At 35.0% G+C, this 22167-nt stretch overlaps 1 protein-coding gene across 14 annotated transcripts in view; it reads left to right on the top strand.

The window, feature by feature from the left end:
- LOC149571781 (phosphatidate phosphatase PAH2-like) overlaps positions 1-20920 on the top strand; it is a 54287-nt gene extending 33367 nt beyond the window's left edge. For all 14 annotated transcript variants that reach the window (XM_089813189.1, XM_089813185.1, XM_089813190.1 and 11 more), the window contains exons 11-14: positions 9095-9138; positions 20299-20427; positions 20505-20603; positions 20694-20920. In XM_089813189.1, the coding sequence (XP_089669315.1) occupies positions 9095-9138; positions 20299-20427; positions 20505-20603; positions 20694-20750 (329 nt within the window). In that variant the 3' untranslated portion in view covers positions 20751-20920. The remainder of the gene's footprint in view (positions 1-9094; positions 9139-20298; positions 20428-20504; positions 20604-20693) is intronic.
- Positions 20921-22167: the final 1247 nt, after the last annotated feature.

A 22167-nucleotide genomic window follows, 5' to 3' on the forward strand; every position in this document is an offset into this window, starting at 1 on the left:
AATAAACTTCAAAACATGCCCTAAGGGCTTACAAATAGCATAAATGTGGAGATAATTTCTCCTTTCAGTACCTCCTCTCAAACTCCACTCCGAACTGCCTTTTACAATGCCAAGAATCTCCTTAAATAGACCCCGGAGGGTTAAGGACTAGGAATACATTCTAGAAGGTGCTAGTAGGCATCCACCGACCAAATAGAAGGCTCCAGAAGCTGCGTTAGAAGTCGGCGCAAATCTAGAAGAATCCAGAAACGGTAACCGAACTTCCGAGAGGCATAACTTTTGAACCGTAGCTCCGATTGACGAACCGTTTACATTTTCGGAAAGCTCTCGAAGCGCTCTATAGCCCTATGGACAAGCTTTGCTCGTCCCCCATTTTTCGGCCCTTTTCGAGGTCATTTAATGCCCCTAACTTGACTTTGAAGCATTCTTAGGAGGTCTCCAAAACCCGAAAAACTGCAATAACTTTCAAACCGTGGGGCCTTTTGACCTGATTCTTTTTCTGGAATGTTCTAAATCACAATTACATTCACCTGGCCAATTCACACCTTCTAATTTACCAAAATGATGGCCCAATTACATGCTCCTATTTTTTCGGGATTTTCTAGCACACTGATAGTGGAACTGTGAGAGTTGGAACCTTTATTTGACCCAAATGGGTGTCCAAAAATGAAAACACATGAAATAGAAACTAAGTCTAAGTACATTTTTTTTGGGTGACACAGGATTGCCCTTATACCTCTGGATGCTCCTGCATCATTGTCCCGGGATGAGTTGGAAATCATTGTACTACTTGTGTTGTGTGTTTTATGAGTTCTTGATCCATTTGTCATATGTTGTTCTGGACTATGTCAAAATTCATAACAATAAAATCATGATAGACTACTTTTGTGCCGGATTGAGTTCGAGATCACGATTCTATATTGCCTTAAGATCAAGATCAACATTTGATAGACTATACCTAGCTATTGTCCCGGAATGTGTTGGAAATCAAATAATTTTGTTGACTTGCATTTAAATCTTAGATTGATGAAATCTAGATTATCAATTTTTGTGACATAGTCATATCCTCCCTCGCTAAGAGGAAGTGTTGGAGTTGTAGCATCTGTTGGATATCTTCTATCTGATTATTGCTCAAAAGGAACCACAGATACTCTCATAAATATACACGTATATATATGTATGTATACACACACACACACACACACTTATCTATCTATATATACACACGTAATTATACATCTATATATCTGTAAGAGTATATTTTAATTGACTATATTAAACTGATTCAATCTGTTCAATCTCTGTACATATACAGCGATCATATCAGAGTATAAATATGATTCCATTGTTCACTATTATTGTGAGCTGCTATATCACTGATTGAGATCAGAAGTTATGAATTGCTAGATACCAATCATGATCGGATTTCTTAAAGCACCGAATGTGATTTAGTATAATGGATCTTAACTAATGATTAAGGATAATTGTTAAGGGTTGTCTCATATAGAGACATGACCCTACGTGCCCAAAGAGCATGTAGAGTCATGTTTCTACATGAGACACAACCTCTAAATCCTTATATGTATAAAGTGGCATGATTTTTTGGAAACACATCAATAACACATGCTATTACCAGTGATCTGCATACTTGTATCCCCCTATGATTAAAAGAAGAAAGCATCTGCATTATTCATTGAAGGATTCATATACAAGTAAGATATCAAGATTCATTTCCTGAATGATCTTGTTATATCCTCACTGTGATAAGTATCAGAATTAGAGCAGTCAAATCTGAACATACTTTAAAGAATAAAATTCTACCTCTGATCTTATTTTCCTCAACACATCCAAGGGGGAGTTATGCATTTTCATGCTATCATGCTTTATACTTGGCTGAAATGCTTTGATGAATGTAACTCATGCATTGCAATTTCAAAATTTTGTCTAAGTGTTGGCATCAATGCCAGAGGGGGAGATTGTTGGCATTTGAGTAAGATGATGGGAGATTGGTAATGGTTTGGTGTTGTCATTTCTGACAACAAGATTGTGGCATTGCGACAAGATCAGTTGGATGGATGCAAATCATTCTTTCTCACAACTTGTGTGTTCTTGTTTGACTATGTTCTTGATGTACTAATCATGATAGAATAGGTGAAGTTGGAGTTATATTATGAATTATGGTGCACAGCCATGCACATAATTTCTAGAGGTGTTTATTACGCTATATCTATGATCGCACATGTTTATGATAAGTTTGGTGCAAGTTATGGTCCTATTGGTGCATACAGAGATTTGACTTAGCAATATTCAGCAATGCAGGCACAGAGAAGAAGCTTTGATCACTGTGCTATACAAGAATGGGATTAGGTGTTGCAGTTGGAGATATTGGACCTTGATGATGATGTCATTGAGCTGCTGTTGCAACCATGACATGTTTGGTGATTGGTAGATAAAGTTGTAAGATTCTTAAGTTCTGACAATGAAGAAAAGTTAGTTAGATTCTTAATCAGTAAAGTTAGATCTGTTTGTGAGGTCGACTGATGATTGAAGGATATGTGATGATGTGTCCAGAATGACATGGAATGTTAGTTATGATTCTTATTGGTCAACATGATTGATGAAGAGGTGCATTGTAACAAAGGTTTTTCATAACAAAAACAAAGACAATCTATATAAACATTTTCCAACATTTATTGAATAGATAACTGAAATCCCTTTTTATATGACATTAACTATTTAAACAATTCACTAAAAATAACCATAACCATTTCAAAGATTATCTGAGAATAACTAGTTTAATGATTAATTGAAAATAACTATATTCATGATCATCTAAAATAACTAGATTAACAATTAACTGAAAATATATGCATTAATAATCAACTGAAATAACTAGATTAACGATGAACTGAAAATACTGTATCAATGATCAACTGAAATAACTAAGTTATCGATTAACTATCTTTCCTACATACAAGTAAATGCTTATCAAGAAAAGAAGAAAAGAAACATACAAGTATCTTCTAGAGGGTCTTTAGCTGGTTGTGCAAGTCTTGGTTTTTGGTAAGAGGAGAAGCATTGACATAGGCTTAACCTCCCAACCGCGGACCATACTTATCTCCACACAATCTATTGAATTAAAAAAGCCCTCCTTACTTCAAGATCGGGCTTGGGATGTTCTTAGTCCAGTCACTTAAGCATCTTGGTATTTAGAATGTCTGCACAGTTATGAAATGGACACGTTTGCATAATTGGCACCACTAACATCAAGTGATCAATAGATGGGAAACATGCCTTTAAACTACCTTGGCCAAGGATTCCTGATGCTCGACTTGACAATAGGTTACATTATTAGGGACGAACATGAGCTAATTAATAATATGTTTTAATTCTTTATATCAGATTTTTATTCTCTGCCATTTGCAGATTCCATGTCACCTCTTCACCTTTCCATGGCTATACAAGCGATCAGTCCCAAGTGTCGATTCTTAGAGTGATTTTCTCTATCCGTTGGTTCTCAACTATTTCATGATTGATATAAATATATATTTCAACTTATCACAATTTGTGATTTGAGTAAAATATTCTTAAAGATTGCAGAATTTATTGTTTAATTCAAATCTCTATTGGCATGATGATTTATGAATCCATACTATGGTTACTTGGCTATCACTTGCCATGAAAAAAGCTAAATTAAAAAGAAGTTCAATTTGTAAAATCAAACAAGATATCATCATGATAAATACTGAAACTTGTTGCTGTGAAATTTGATGTTATTGCACCTTTTATACAAGGAAATCAAATTGGAAAAATTGGTTTCGGGTGTTTCACATAACCTAGACAAATTGAAGATATTGTCTTGCTGAACACTTAACTACTTCGCCGCACCTTACTTGCAAATATCTAATCATAGCTCCAACCAAAATAGCACTCACGATTTTTGGCAGAATGTCTGAATGGGCATGAAATCGTGGGAGAAGATACAGACTGGTATTAGTAGAGATATTGACATAAGAAGAGTGTAATTGGGTGTTATGGGGAGGTGGAAATGATTATTGGAAAACGTAGCACAAACAAGGTAGTTAGGTGTTTGGAAAAAGATGTCCGCCTTCTTCTCATGGCTTCAATAAAAAGGAAAAGGATGTAACTTCTTGGCTTCCATAACATAAGAATATTTGTCAATTTAATACGCCAAGTGTTTAATTGGTTATAAACAAGAAAAAGAATAAAAAAGGAAAAAGAGTTGGAAGGTTATAATTCAAATATTATTATAATTTATATCTATATATGTACATGTAAATATATTAGTAAGGTGGCATCATTTTATTATAAGAAAATAATATAACGGTGCCACTTCATTTTTATATCTATATGTACGTACATATATATATCATAATAATATGGTGAAAGATCACTTTAAATCCTTTGAGGTACATTTTATATTTTAATTCAATTATTTTATGTTTCTTAAATATTTATTTAATAACTCATGCGGGTCCCACAAATGTATCATGTGTTCAAGTCGTTAGGTCCTTACCAAAGAAGTTTAAGGTCATACCTATCAATCCTGTTGAATAGACTAAGCAAGTATCCCATTCTGATGATCCCGCTTAGCAATGCTTCCCCCTTCATCTTCTCCTACAATCATCCGTGAAAACACTTCCACCATAATAACAATTCCATAATAATTTTCATATAAACATTTAAAAGACTTTAAATTATTAACCATAATTCCAAAATCAAGCAATTGCTAAACATCATATAACAATTAATGCTTAACGACCATCTTCATTAACAGTTAATACAATGGATATAAATAACTACCTACTTCACATGATCATGAAAGAAAAATTCGTTAAATCCAACGGCTATGAGAGATTTTTAAAGCTAGGTCAAAATTTTTGGATGTAACATGCATGAACCCACGGAAGTGAATACGTTTTGACTCTTGTTGTCAAATTGATATGTGATTGGACCCTGTTGTTGATGCAAATAGGAGAAAGATTGCTACTTGCTTGGAGGATTTATAAGAAGGGAAATTTGAATTTCATTACAAATTGTTGAGGTGGTGGAAAATCCTAATTGATGGAAAGTCTTAAGAAGAAAAGAGAGTGTAGAGATCGTGTGTGCGATGATGACAATTTGTGTTTCAGGAGTTGTGATTCAGAAGCTAAAAGTGTATGTAGGCATAGTAGTGATTGAGCTTAATTGGATATATTCAAGTAGGCAAGAAGTGCTATTTATCAGATCATTCCACTTATTGGTCCCCAATAGTTGCAGCAAGCTAAATCCCTTAATAAGGTCATGCTTAGTAGCGTGAGCAGGATTTTTAACAGGATCCAATGGCCAAAACCTTTAACAAGGTAATATGTTAGCATGTGTTATGAAGCTCTTAACAGACTAGTTTTTAATAGGAAATTCTAGCTCTTGATAGGGCTAAGATACTCTTAACTGGTGGTGTAGTCACACCTCGACATCTCACCACATTTTTCATAATTTTGACATTAAGTCATCTCAAATTGTATTACAATGTAATTGAATGGGAATTTGAATGATCTTAGGGTAGTTGAATGGTTTGTAACCATTGAGGTGGTCTTTAAATAGACATCTCATATTGTAATAGAGGGGATAGAGGGAAGTCATGAAGAGTGAGTCTTTTTAGTGTGCAAATAAGGAGGAAAGGATCAACCCTTTGGCCTTTAGCTAGAGAGCCATGCATGTAGAGATTTTTGAATTGAATGTTACGATTAATGAAATTAATGTTTTGATTTAGTGTCTATCCTTCTATCTCCGTGTGAGTGTTTGATGTTATAAGTGTTATTCCTTCGCACTTCCCCATAACTATCGGTTTTGATAGTGATTTGCAAAGGAGGAAGAAATGGTTTAGTCATGGAGAAGATTCGGTTATGGAAACCGATAACAATGGCAAGTTCTTGTTTTGAAACAATAATGTGAAGGAGAAACCCGATTTTTGCATTTTGCGACTGCATTTGTTTGCAAAAGGGTGGCGAATTAAATCACCATATGGGTGAAGCCCGTATTGATTAAAGCATGTGGTGTTCAACACAGATAAAGGAGTAGGCTCGGGTTTGAGAGAAGAACCTGATGGCTTTCAAAGAAAAGGTGGGACGTGACTCGGGTTTGGGGAGAGGTAATCCGATGGCAAGGAAGAGATGTTAACGTAGCAGCAGTGTGAATGGATGCGTGGCAATGGAAAGGTGGTAAAATGTGACCCGAAGCATTTGTGAGGGAGCCAGAAAATGGAAAAGAGCAATTGGTTTCTAAGATTGGAAAGAAAAACCAAATGTTGAGAAAGTTGGTTGGAGGAGACTAGGAGTAGTTGTGGGATGCCATCGACATGTTCGAGTTACACCCGCAAGGTGGTGAGAGTAGCCAGGCCGTGGACAACCCATTCGACATGTTATAAGCAATAAAAGTAAACCACCCATTGGTGAGTGTGATTCAGTGAAATAACGGGGTTCAATCTTGGTTCGTGGGGAGGTCAAATAGAGATTGGTGAGATTTATATCAAAGTGGATATTAGTATATCAAGTTAAGGCATTATAATGTGTAGTTGGTAGTATCGCATTTGGGAAAAATAGAAGTGTTTGAGCCTCTAACTCGATAGTTCCAAAGAATGATAGGAAGATATGCAGATTTGTAGACCAGATCGATTTCCTCTGCATCAACTGGGTATGCCTTTAACAAGGTGGTTGTATTTGGTCTTAATAGGCAATATTTTATTTAGCTTATTGATATATTGTGGGTACCATTCCCATCGTGGTTTTTCCCTCTAATAAGGGTCTCCACGAGATCAAAATCTTTGTGTCTTGTGTCAATCTTTGTGGATATTGGATGTGATAGTGTTGTACATTGTTTTTAGTTTTGCATGTTGGTTTTTTGCAAGTTTGTAAGTTCAATTTTTAGGTTTATTGCTGTAGTGATTCACACCCCCCTCACATGTAATGTCCCCATTTTTGTTAGCATTAGAGTCTCAAAGATTATTCTGATCCTTGTAAGCTAATTATTGTGGATAGAGGGTCTTATGAGGCAGTGGCTTGGCTTGGGAGGGTCTTGTGTTCTCCACAATTCAGTAAGTTACACGTTGTTATTCATTTGGCTTAGACTGGACTTTCTTTGGGCTTAGTCTTGTATACTTACTATTTGTGATAAGTTGGGTGTTGATTGAGATGGACCCTTTCTATTTTTGGTAGGCATGACCCCTATTTCAGACGACATATTAAAATGATGAGTATTTTGCGAGTTATTATATTTTTAGTGACCAAATCATTAGTAATTCATTAAATGGCTTAATATAACGTTATAATTTAACTTGCTTATTACAACGTTATAATTTTACTTTATAATTTCATTTAAATTGAGTGTTGAGTTATCATTGGAAGGGGCCATTTATTCAATTAGCTATAAGCCAAGTCAACTATTAAATAGAAGAGGGCAAGGAATTGTTTTTCATTTAAAAGAATCTAATGGAAGCTTCTAATCAATGTTGTGTTGGTGAAGCTTCTTGAGTGGAGTTTCATTTGGGAAACATATGGTTTTTGGAGGATTATAAATATGGGCTTGTTGTGAAAGGAATGGCATCTGATTATTGTTTAGCTTTGTTGTCTTTGCGAGAATTTTTTTTGAGGTTGACATTTTCTGTGCCCTTGCTGAAGTAAGGGTTTGAGTTGAGAAGTGCATTTGAATCACTGCTGCGGTATAGTAATTTCAATATATTCTGGATATTTATTTATTCTCCCTTACTGTAATTGTCTGTGGCTGGGAGTTACTGTGTGGCAGAGAAGCATTACTGGCTGAAGGAAAAGGTATATCTCATTGCAATTGTGGGGTTGCACAATCACTGGATTTCTTATCAGAATTTTGAGTTTGAATACCTGGCTGTAGTCCTTCAGTAAGGCGTTTTAGATTTGTTAGAAGGTAGCATCCAATCAGTTTAAAGATTGGGTGTTTTCGCAATTCCAGGGTGGCTGCATTTGTTGAATCGATTCTCAGGGACTATTTATACCTGCAATTCTGGTTTGGAAGACTGTTGAGTGAATTTTGTAGCTACCGATTGGTCCCAAGGCAGCATTTAGAATTTCTGGGGACACTCATTGTGGCTGGTGATTAATATTTATGAGCCTGCATTCCGTGAATAATGGCAAGGTCTGTGATTAAAATAATGGAAGCCTGCGTTGGAGTTTGGCAGCCTGTAAACATGTCTGGGCTGTCATTGGAAGTCTGAGGGATTGCGTCCTTTTTATTGAGATCTGCATTTCAAATTAGAGGGCTGGCAATCAATTGCAGAGGCCTGCAAAAACCAGTTAGAGGCCTGCTTACATTTATTGAAGCCTGTGTATGACCTTGGGGAGCTGCATTTTTGCTACAGGAAACCATTTAGAGGCTTGGCAATTAATCGGGAAGAGGTTGCAGTTCATCTTGCATTTGGAAAAGTCATGACAAATACAGGTTCTGAATTTTAGTTTGCAAAGGTTATTGTTTGATGCAAATGACTGTGAAAGAATTGTTGTTTGGTTCATATAAATTAAAAGTGCAATAGAAAGTTAGTTTATGGTCATAGTTAGCGTGCGCGCGCCCACACATGTATTGTGCAAATGAGATTGATATATGCACAATCTCTTGAGATCTTGGGGAAGAGGGTATTATCAACATTGTCAGTTCTATTGATATTTCATTGGATCTCATTGGTAATAGAAATTTTAAAACTCCATGTCTTTATTAATATTCAATGCTTATTATGCCCCTACAAAACTTTTTCTCTTATTATATGTAAGGTTGTTGTAGCATTTTCTTTTCGTGTGTGATGTTTAGTCATTTCTTTTGTGGAATTCATCTATTTTTGACTTTCACTTTGCATCCTTTTTGTATGAATTTAGCAATGCACTGGGGAATTTAATCTCATATCCATTGTTACAATCTTTACGAACTTATGTTCAAGTTTAGGCTATTTCCACGTTGTTGCAATATGATATAACATAATGAAAAATGTTATTTGATTACAATTGCATCAGAAACCATTCTATGATTAATAACAAACGTTTACCTATATATGTTCCGTATTTGTTGTTTGCAGTGATACGACGAAATCCTCATGAGTTCAAAATTGCATGCCTTAAGGTAATTGTTCATATGTCTAAAATCATATTTGTTGATTTTGATATTATGGAATTATGAATCAAAGCAATGTTGAACTTTGGATCTATTCATCTTGTTAAACTCATCCTCTTTTGATTTGATATTGTGATATTCATAAGGAAAAATAAACAATATCAAAACTTCCATTGCTGTTATAACTTTGTCTTTGACATCAACTTTATTATTCCTTCATACTCAGTTTTCTGTAGAAAAATGTGTCACCAAACATTTAAGTAGCTTGATTTATTCTCTTTTGCAGTAATATTGGGAATGTGTACCGAACTGATATATGAGCACACATCCAATCTATTTAATAGCTAATGCAGGATCTAATGGAAAACAAATAATTAAATGAAATACATCATTATTCCTTAAATATTAAAATTAATAAGTGGAACAGTCTAGCATATAATATGAGGCAAGTGCGTGCATGTGTTATTTGCAGAAGAGAACAAAGCCTATAGTGTGTGTCAAAATGTGGATCAATTATTGAGTAGTGTTAAGGTCCAAATGTGTTTATAAATTTAGCTTGACTGGTCTCAAAGTTAGAACATTTTCACTATGCAACGGGACCTCTCAATGTGGGTAAAGATCCCAGTAAGAAACCATTAAGATATGATACCAGCAACAGCAGTAGAGGGACAATATTAAGGTTATTATCCTTTTATCTTCTCTCTAATTTAAACACATTCAACAGAAACATATGTTGCCGGTTAGAGTGTGGTGGTTTGGCAATTTGTTTTTGTGTCTAATATAACTTTTTTCAACCGTACTATATTTCCCTTCATTAAATTTATTATCTTCTGTTTATTTATTTACGTTAATAACTTTTTTTCATATTTATATTTATACATATTATATAATAGAAAAAAAAGAGACAAACACTCTTCATTGTCCTGTATTAAGAATGTAGATTGTGATGTAAATTCGCTCTCTATTGAACATGCCTCAAGACTGATAGTGAGAAGGGCAGGGGGGATCTTCACCAGATTGAAAACTACTGCACACACCGATCACTTATCTTTATCCAGCTAACTATCAATGCATGAAATTGTAATGAAAAAGAAACCTAAACAGGATTTTTATGTGGAAAACCCACTGTGGGAAAACCATGGCGGGAATCTCATTCATTATATGAATAAAAATTTACAAGTGTTTAGGCCACGGTCCAAGGAGCACTATGCACTTGACAAGAAAAGCAAGATACAAGAACTTGCAAATCATTGAAGATCACTACTTTAGGTAAGATATAAGTCTGCACAAGCTGCCAAAAGACTGTCTTCTAGCAGGTACAATAATATTATGAACTAGAAAGATATAGGATCTCTTGATCAAACATTGCAACAACTCTATCGAACTTCACATACTCACTTTTTCTCTTTCACATTGACTACACATTCAATCCAAGTACAGTCTAAGTCAATCTACACTTCAACAGAACCATCCACTCATCTATATATATCAACTTGATCATCCAAAAATGCAATTATGTTGGCGATTGTAAAGATAAGCATCTTTTACACAAAATAGGGTACCACAAACACTCAATGTGGTCCACCCTAGAAGCTAAACGGGACCCAATTACATCATCACAAGTATTCGAAAAGTGATTTAATCAAAGCTCATGCACTGCAACACTCTCCAAAATCAGTACCAAATGTAATGTGTAGCAAGGCATTAGAATATGTTAACAACCTAGACCAAAAATATTCTTCAAGGCTCATAATTTAATGTGGACCTCGACACATCATTATGAGATCCATATCAACACTCTAATTCTTCATCCAAAGCTTATCTGGACCAATAAGTTATAAATCAACTCATCAAAATAAACTGAGTTGGCAAAATACCAACACAAACAACAATGTTGAACACAAAGCAACGTAACTTTACTTGTGGAGCCAACCAATGTAAGATATGCAAATTGGAATAATGCGCAAAGGTTAGGAACTTGTCTACCAAAGAACACACCTGGAAACATCAATATAGAGTATTGTCCAGACCAGTCCTAACTATTCCTGATAGCCAATCTCAATATCAACAGACAACACAACATTACTTCAAACTCTAAACTTTTGTGGACTTGAAAGTAGGATAGTGTTGTTAGAAAGTAAAGTCCACCCACACAACTAGGGTGTGGGGGTGAATTAGTTGTGACCAAATTAAACTTATATCCAACTTATTAAATCCAACTTCAATAACCAAAACAATGAACCATAATCCAACTTCAATAGCCAAAACAATGAACCATAACAAGAGATAAACCATACACAGTTACACAATAATTTGTTAACTAGGGAAACTAATCAGGAAGCCACAAGATAGTGTACTAATATAAATGTTCCTTGTGAAAGGATATGACCTTGTTAGGAGTCAAATACAATGCAATCAATACAATGGTTCTAGCTAAAGGACACGTCCTTGTTAGGAGACTTTGAACCTTTGTTAGAAGGGTCAAACGCTAATTTAAAGGCTTGAAGGAAGACATTTGAAGCCACTGTCCAAATTGCTTCAGTCAACAATGAAGAGTAGATCTTCTAGATAACAAATACAATAATTGAACTAACCAATATTGCAATTCGATTGCGAATATAGTTCCTTTCAAGTTCCAAATTCCAACATCCAACTCTATTAGCACTTTTCTTTGATCAAATTTGCATCCCCTAACCTCATACATTCTAATACATACTTATCCCTAATGAAAACATCTTTCCTTTATGCCTTGTCCAAATAGCTAATTAGGTTGGCCTATTAAGGCATTCCCAATGTACAATGATTATGTAGGACCACACCAAGGCATACATGCCTTCTTAAGCATCATTACAATTACTACAATAATGTTCTCACATGCTACAATACAATTAACATTTTATCCCATAAGGTTCAACACGTTTCACTAACAATATTAATTGCTAGTAAAACATATCGCATGTTTAGCATCCACGAGCTCTCTAGAATAATCTCCAACATATGCTATCACGACATAGCATCACGAACATGTCTTCAATCACTATCCAAGCTTTCTTATATTAATTAAACTTTATTGATAAGATACAACCAATCTACCAACAATCGTCTCTAACATAATTTCCTGCACACTGGTCTACTACTAGTCTTAACCAAATGAACTGTAACTTATCCAATAATCAATATAATTGTAAGCAAACATAGATGTAGCATCTAAACTCATCCATGAACATAATCCTAAGCTTGCATAGCTTAGCCTATTCAGTGCTAACTTCGTTGACTCAATAAACCTCTGGGATGTGCAAAATCCCTATTTGTCATGAACTCAAACATATATGCTGACATTAATGACAACCTTGTCACCAATACAACACATCATCAGTACAAACAAGTGCCAACCAGGCCTATAATTCTAACAAGTGCAATATTCACAGATCATGCATAACGACACCAAAACTACAAGTCACCAACATATGTAGAGCATTGTCCCATAAGCACTTCAAATAGTTTTTCTTGTATACACCAAATGTTAGAATGCGAGGTTGATTCTATCTATGCCATTGTCATCAATGGTCATTAATGGTTGTCATTGATGCCAATGTTGTTCTAGCCTCTTGGTGTGTTGCTTGTGTACTGGCTCGTGTGTACCATTAGGTATGGTGTATAGGTTATGTATTGGTCATTGTTCATCGATAACTTGTGTATCAGTTGATGCGCTCACTAGTGGATGTGCTTTAAATGTTTTATCCTTCTATGTCTTGGGGGTAAATAATTCTTGGCGTTAGAAAATATACTTGGTGTGAAACATGTGGTGGATCCTCTTTTGTGTCGATCCAAGGTGAAGTGTGTTATTTTTGTTTCGATCCTAGCAACTACTTTGTAATGTGTTCATCATGACAATTGTCACTGAAGATCGTGTTGATGGCATTGCAGGTTGGATAGTTTGAGTTGTCTTATTTGTTGAGGTGGTCTACGTTTCATTCCTTTCCTACCACAGGTAGGTCTTCGTATGACCTATTTCAAATCGATTATGGCTGATAGGTTTGAGGGAAGTAAGAAGTATAAGTAGAGAGATGATTTCAGCTGGTGAGTGTGCATGATGCTTGTATGCAAGGTATATAGTGTGAATCTTTTGAAATAGTTACTGCAAGTTGGGGTAAAGAGTGGCAGCCTATGTTGCAAAGTATCGATGACTGTGTAAATAGTGGTGAATTTAACTTTCATTTCTTATATTCTAGCTATAAACCTGATTGTATTGGCAATGAGCCTTCATTATATTTTTGGTTGGTTAGCCACAATGGTAGTGAGCCTACCGATACAGACTCAGATAGTAGCGAGCATTATTGACAATGTGCCTCTTGTAAAAATCACTTTAACTAGTGTTGCCTAATAGATGTTTTATTTCATTAGAATTAGTTTCTCCTTGGTTTTTCCCAGTTTGGGTTTTCCATGTAAAGCTTGGTGTTCTCTGTGTCAATGTTCTCGTACTTTTGATGTTACTTTTTTTTTGGATGTTTACTGTGCTTAATTGATAGATCGATAGTTTTTACTAATATTGTTTATGAGTTTACTAATAGAGAATATTTATAATTTGTGTGGGAATAATTGATTCACCTCCCCCTCTTAGTTATTCGGCCTATTCAACAGTCAATGTTAAAGATTGGTTCCTTGATTGTGAGCTTAATTGCTTGAGGCCTCTCCAATGGTGCACAAGTTGAGTGTCCCTATGTTCGATGGATCCAACTACAACTCATGGAACGATCAAATGAAAGATTACTTGGTTACATTTGGTTACAAAACTTGGAAGCATGTGGAGACAAAGTATGTGTTCCCTCAAAATGGTCTGCAAACTCAAGATGAAGTTGAAGCTTATGAGGAGAATGATCAAGCAAGCTATGTAATCTCTAGTGCTTTATCAAAGACTGAACTAGCTAAGGTTATTTCCTTGAAGTCTACCTAGAAGTTTGGGAAAATTTGAAAGAAATTTAAGAGGTTCAACAAGACCAAAGTTGAAAATAAAGCTGATTATGTTAAAGCTGCTTTGTATGTTACAAGAAATAAGACTGAATAACTAATTGATAGTGGTTGTTCATATCATATAATTGGAGATAATTACTTGACAAATATGATGGTGGTCTTGTTAGATTTGGTGATGACAAGGAAACATATATCATTGGCAAAGGATCAATTACTTTTGATAGTAAGAATAAACAATGTTTATTATGTGAAGGGTTTGTAATACAATTTGTTGAGTGGACACATGTATGAAAATGGTTGTGATGTCATATTTAAGACTGAAGGTTGTGAGATCAGAAAAAGAACTTGAGCATTAATTGCATCTGGTATGAGGAATGGTAGAAACATGTACGAATTTGAATGAGCTACAAAAGGGTGTTGGATTTCTCGGGTTGATGACAGTTAGCTTTGGCACTGAAGGATGTGCCACATCAAATTTGATAACTTGGTTAGAATAAGCTTATCCCATGTTGTTAGAGATTTACCAAGAATAAGGAAGCCGGATAACATTTTATGCAAGGGATGTCAAGAAGGAAAAAAAAGGAGAGAATCTTTCAAGGAGAAAAGATCATTCATCTACCGGTTTATTGGAACTGGTCCATGTGGACATTTTTGGTCCTATTAGAAGATGTTTTCAAGGTGAGTTATTTTATACTTCTTTTGATGATTATTCGAGATATACATGGGTTGTATTTTTTAGTGAAAAAACATAAGCATTTGAGAAGTTCAAGGTATTCAAGACCAAAGTTGAAAATAAATGTAGTAAGAAGCTTAAATGCTTAATATTTGACAAAGGAGAAGAGTTCACTTCCAATGAATTTGAGATATGCTATGAAAGACATGGCATCAAAAGACAATTATCTGCAACTATAACAACACAATAGAATGGTGTTGTGGAATGGATGAATTGAATAATACAAGAGGCAACAAGGACAATGATCATGGAGGCAAGTCTACTAGAAGTATATTGGAAAGAAGCTATGCACGCTACTGTGTACACTTCAAATGAGGTTCTATATTGGAAGAAATACGACAACTTCATATGATCTGTGGCATGGAAGAGCACTTGCTATGAAATACTTCAATTTTTTTGGAAGCAAATATACATTCAGAGAGTTGAAGGTAACTTGGGCAAGTTTGATAGTAGAGCTGATAAAGGAATATTGTTGGGCTACTCTACTAGGAGCAAAGTGTATTGGTTCTATAACAAAAGTTAAATAAGATAGTAGAAAGGGCAAATGTGAGGGTTCATGATGATTTTCAGAAGACCCCAAAAAAGCATTGAGTCTAAATATGATATAGAGGGAAAGGACAAGAAAGAAGAAGAGACTTAGTAGACAATTGTATCTACAAGTAATGAATGGTGCTCCCTTTAATACCACAACAAAGAACAGAAATAGAGAACAACACAAATTGCAAGAACAAAATATGGTCTTCTTATTATCGCTGCAAATGCAGAATTATAGAATTATAATATGAAAACCCATATGGGCACCTTCCTTACAACAATCTGGAAATAAAGAGCTGCGACTATCATCCAAAATTGGCCTAGATATCCTATAGGCCTTCCTTAAATAGGCACTTTTAATCGCCTAGGAAGGTTCTAGACATAAGCCTTAACCCTTGAGGCCGACCAACCTCATATTATATTATTCCATTACACTATATTACATATGATCAACTCAAGACAATCTACAAACTACATTTTCGGATGGGTCCACTTTTGGAGACCATAACTAGCAAACCGTTGACCCGGTGGGCTATTATAGCCCTATTCTAGAATGCTTGGCTAGCGATCTACAACAACAATTTGTGCAAGCATCAATCAGTCAAGGTTTTGCCTCGTTTCAGAAGCATTTAGATCTTCATCGTTTGACTTGAAGTTTGGATAGCCCAAATTCACACCAAAAATCTGCAATGACTGCACCAATACATATGATATGACAATAAAACGTGTTTGGTAAGCTGATATGTCAAAGATGAACGTCCGCATATGAGATAGAACAATCTGAGCACATAATGCCTGCTTACTGAAATTAGCAAGCTCCCTCAAATAACAACTATGTATAGGAATAACCCTTATTAAAAACACAAAAACTAGAAAACTGGAAATAGAAATATTTTTGGGTGATGCAAGATTTCCTTTACACGCAGGATGCTCCTGCATTTTCTGAGATTGCAAGTGAGTCAGAACGGTAAAGGCATTTTCATTTCTCAATCCAAGTATGTGAAAGAATTGTTGAAGAAGTTCGGTATAGAAAATTCAAAGCCTGTTTGCACTCCTATTGTTACCAGCTGTAAGTTAACTATGGAGGATGATTCACTGAAAACAAATGCAAATACAGATCGATGATTGGAGGATTACTGTACATGACTGCCACTAGACCAGACATTATATATGCAATATGCTTGGCAACCGGATCTAAGCAAGAACTGAAAGTGTCACATGTTATGGCAGTAAACAGTATTTTTAGATATTTGAAGGGAACTGAAGATATGGAATTAGGTATCCAAGAGAATCAGATTTTACACTGACAACATATGCAGAGGTGAATGTGGAGGCTGATTGGATAATCAAAGGAGTACCAGTGGTGAAACTTGTTCTCCTTGGCTCTTGGCTAGTTTCTTGGTCAAGAAAGAAGCAATATTTTGTAACTTTATCAACTGTTGAATTATAATATATTGCAACATCATCATATTGTACTCAGGTATTATGGATGAAACAAACCTTGAAGGATATAGGAATTAGTTTTTATGAACATTGCATGGGCTATCATTTAATATCATCAATGGTCTGAGATAACACACTACTTCATATCTGCAACATTTAATGCTTCATATGTGCAGCAATTTTATTATTAATGCTCCATGTTTGCAACACATATATCATAGGTTGACATCAGTTACAACACACTTTTCTATATCTGCAAGACATCTTTGATTATTTTGTATCTGTGCCAACATCGATAGATATTCTGTCAGGTTGAAATTCAAACTCAGCTGACTAATCAGCAACATCATTTTTGGATGTCAAATTTGGAACCTTACATGCTTCTAATTTTGTCAATAGAGTCAACTTAGTGGTAAGTTTCGTGGAGGCCTACAGATTTCAGCTTTTATGAAAGAAGACAAAATGAGAATCAAGTGCCTCACCATACAAGCTTGCACAAATTAATAGCTCAGGCCTCAAATTCTTAAGGATACCTATGACAGAATCATCAAATCTAATATCAAATAAAAAATAGAGTCATCCTCATAAACTAGAATCTATTTCATTATAAAACCACTCAATAAAAGATGATGTACGGTCATCCTAAGAAGAAAAAGAATAATTTGAGAAATCATTTAACTGATCCATAAAATAATCACTTAAAGCATTGGTAGTCTCAATCTCAAAATCATTCATAAAATCAGCAAAAGCTTGGATTTGCATATCACCTTTTGCATAGTCATGCCCATGCAATTTTGGTAGCTGATCATAAACATCATTTGGTAAGGGATTGGGACAATCTGATGGCCAAGATATTAGAGAATTGTAGCTTCGTCGGATTACTTAACCGATGAAATTAAATGCATAAGTGATGTATTGGCATTGAGCATTTGATCTCTATCCTGTTATATAGACTGGTCCGATTATTTCCTATGATCATCACAATGCATTGTCAACAATTAGTATATTAATATCTATCTATCTATCTATCTATATATGATTGGGTTTAATATATAATAATTATAAATCATGCTATGTATCGATGTTGTCACAACTTACATGATAATTTGTTAATGATCGGTGAAGACTTGTTATCAGGTGGATTAGTTATGAAAGCATGTCTCATGTAGAAGCATGTTCCTACGGAAGACATGCCCCCTAAAAATCCTATATAAAGAGACTGATATCAGTATCAAGCAAGTACAGAAATCAATTAGTACAAGCAAAGATACAGCAGTGACTCATAATATATCTCAACAATATTACATTGTCTCATGTTTGATATTGAATAATATCTCAGCGATATCATACTGTCACAAATTTATATTTATTCATAGGAATTAATACTGTCATTATATATCTGAGATTGATATTGATAATAAGATTATAGCAGATACATATCAAATTCATATCAATCTACATCCACATGTTATAATTGTAAAATTGTGATCAACAAAGAATATCAAACAAAGTATTGTTCAATCTGCATTGATTAACATATATATCTGTAGAACAGTGACTAAAATTAAAATTCCTAATAGCATATAAATCTGATCAAACATTAGCACCAGGTAAATCAGTTTTCCTTTTCTCATCATCACAGAGGGGCATTCTGGGAGGTCCAACCTTCTGGGCACATGCAGCAGCAACTTGAAGTTTTGGCTGCAAAAGATCTTGCTCAAGCACTTTAATTTTCTGCATCAGAATGATATTACAGACACAAGTGAATGTCTGTTGGGATCAGAAAAATATTCACAATCTTATCATAATAGGGAACATATTCACTAGAATACTCTTGACACTCATTCATCATAGCAAGAGTAGGTAGACAGAGTATTAAAAGAAGAATAATCAAAAGACTGCCCCCATTTGATATTCATTTTTCCATATTCTCAAGTATACATACCTATGCATCCAAGCAATTTACCATTGCAAGTTCATGGCAAGTTCCAGAGATACTCTGTTTTTGACCAGTTTGAATTTTCTGTCATCACACACCTAGATGTTTTGTGATATGATATGCCTCTTATGCAAACCCAAAGAAATTGAAGGTATGAAATGACATGTCGGTTTTTCTTTTTATTCTATCTCCTTTACAACTATATGAATACTGATTTTGAAGTGGAGCAAGTTCACCCTTTCCTGGAAGAATGTTATTATATTTCTATTAACCTTTTGCTATTGATTTAATACAGGGAAAAAACGGTAACGAATGCATGACTAAATTTGATATGCAAAACGAAGCACTGAAGGTGGATGAATCACAGAACTGAGAAATCTTGTTGCTTGACTGCTGTATACACTGAACAACGTTTGAATAATAATTTTAGGGGACAGCTTGTACATAACCACATTAGAGTAAGATTTAGAGGCAGTCAATCAGTTAACAAGATTACAAGAGTCTTCTGAGTATCAATTACCATGAAAATTATGCATATCTATTACCAAGAGATCTTACCTTCTCATGGCTAGACATTATGTTTGGAGGGAACTAAAAGGATGCCAAGTGCAGAATAACACTTCCAAATGCTAAATCTAACAGGAGAGATGATCCAGAAATTTCTTACAAACCCTCAAAACTATTGCAAACTAGATGAACACATGCAGAATCAGATTCAAACAAATAAACTTACAACAACAGCTATATGTGGGAAAAACCTTTTGGGAAAAAGACCACACTCCAAAACCTAGACTCAATTGCATTATCAACAACAGCAGCAGTTTCAATACAATGCATAGAGCCAATGCTTTTCGGGAGTAATTACAGCAGCAAAAAATTCTAGAGAACATTTGGCACATAGACATTCATTGGAAGATATCCATCCTATATCTATAAAATAGTAAAATACAGTATAGAAGCCATACATATATAGAGCCCAGCACAAGCAGAAAGAACTCATGGTTTCCAAAACCATCTCTAATGAGAAAGAGGTATGTGATGTCATAAACTACAGCTTGTTAAACTAATGACACATTCACATAGCAATTTCCAATGAAAAGGAACATAATTCATTCATAACGGTCACTTTTCCATATGCAACAGCTACCTTACACTTCTCACAAGTGAACTCTGCCATAAAATAAATTAGCATGTTTGGATTCTAAGGTTGAAACACCTTAATCCCAACAGAGACAATAATAAATGTACTGAAATGTTTATGGTCTGTCCCTTAAACAGTTGGGAGTTATATATTGGCTGCCACACAAGTGTTAGCTATATTAGCCCCATTGGTCTATATGGTCCATCTGTCATCTGCAAAGTCATCCATAGAACAATAATCCTTCATTTTTATATAGCCATTGGTTTGCAATACTTTCTTATATCATAATGTTTTTTGTCAGGACTTTGTTACACAATATCATTGTTTTCCGGTCTCTTTTCCACACTTATAATGTATGCACTGCCTATTACAGGGTATAACATGTATTTCAAATACTTTATTTTACAGGATATAAAAGCTTTATTTCCTTCTGATAGCAATCCATTCTATGCGGGCTTTGGGAATAGAATAACTGATGAGATAAGTTATTTAAAAGTTGGAATACCAAAAGGAAAAGTCTTCACTATTAATCCCAAGGTACTATTCTAGACTTCTGATAAGATGTTCATTTCAAAATTCATGATATAAAGGATGCTGATTACTGACATGAACAGGGAGAGGTGGCTGTAAATCATTTTGTGGATGTCAAATCATACACATCACTTCATAACTTTGTAGATCGCATGTTTCCATCTATGCCTTCATCTCAACATGTAAGTTGTTCTTTTAGACATGATTGTTGTTTTCCTCAGTAGCATCTTAGGCTGTTGTGAACTAAACTCTTTGTTTTTAATGAAATTCAGGAGGACTTCAATACGTGGAACTACTGGAAAGTGCCTCTCCCAAGTGTAGATGATTAGTTGTCACAATGGCTTGCCATTTTTTTGTATAAATAGCTAGTACTTTAGGTTTTCACTAGTCGATGATCATTAATAAAATTGTAATCTATAACTTTACAACACGTGTTCTCCATGTTTATGTAATGATAAAAGTCTCTTATGAAGGAAATGTCATGTCAGTTACACGTGCATTCATCACTTTCATTTTCATGGCAAGGTAGTTTTATAAAAAATATTAATTTCAGTTTTGCATATATTTGTTGTCTTCTAGGATGCTTGTTGTAAACCACTTACAACTAAATGATTGAGCATGGAAGCATTATGATTGATGATAATTGATCTAATAGATAGTAAATCAGCAACCTTGCATGATTTTGTCTCTTTTGTTGCATTAATTCCCCCTTCCATATTTTAGGTACCCACCCAAGTTGAAAACCTAAAATTGGTTGAATGTGGAAGTTGTTGATTTTATTTTGAAGTCCAAAACTCACATATGGCTAAGGCTTGATTTGCCAAGCTGTCATGGTTTCCTTTACACTTATGCCTCCTTGGAGCATTCTCGATCCCTGAGGTTCGAAGCCATGAGTTGTGCCTAAATTTTGAGTTTGTCATCTTTTCAAACTATCAGGGCCTTCCTTCTTGTATCATTCATCCATCTCTTCAATCTCCAAATTCTAAAACCTAAAAGTGGCTAGGTTTTGTTATCTCCATCTTTTCAAGTTTTCTTTCCTTACATGTCTTTCCTTTCCTTGCACAACTTGAGTTGGCCTAGTAGTGGTGAACTTGTGCTCTTGAAAGAGAGGACACAAGTTCAAATCCCACAAAAGGGTATGGTACGTGTGCCTCTCTTGTGCTATTTGGTTGGTATAATGGACTATAAAAAGACCTTCCCTTTCTCTTTTAATTCTTGAAGTTTGACATTTAAGTAGAGTCTAATATTTGTTGTGTCAAAATTTTGGAGATTCTGTAATGCCCCCATCATTGGGCCAATTGATTTAGCATATCTTAGATCCATTTTTATTTTAATTGTTTTTGTATGAGTTTACCATGTCTTCTGTCGGCACATAGTTTCTCACTAGACGAGGTATTTATGTCGGTGAGGTGAGTTGGATTATTTCATTGTATTGTGGATTCCTGTTGGAGTTCCGTGTTGTTCTCCATTTCAGAAGTGGAAGATCTTCCTTAGTTGGCTATTTTGGTTTCGGTGGGATTCAACCCTCACCCTGTCTCGCTTATGGATGACTTTGCTTTGGATCTAACACATCAGGAGTGCCATCTTTATCTATGAATATACATTTCTTAACTTGATTGCAATTATCTATATTGGTGATTATCTGTGTCACTGGCATTTATCTGTGCGAGTGGCAAATGTCTTGTTTATATTATTAATTCCATCTACATTGGGTTTGGCATCACTAACAACACACTCTAAGTCTAG

The sequence above is a fragment of the Cupressus sempervirens genome, chromosome 2, assembly GCF_028749045.1.
Source record: "Cupressus sempervirens isolate cs-2001-9-10 chromosome 2, ASM2874904v1, whole genome shotgun sequence".
Classification (NCBI taxonomy): domain Eukaryota; kingdom Viridiplantae; phylum Streptophyta; class Pinopsida; order Cupressales; family Cupressaceae; genus Cupressus; species Cupressus sempervirens.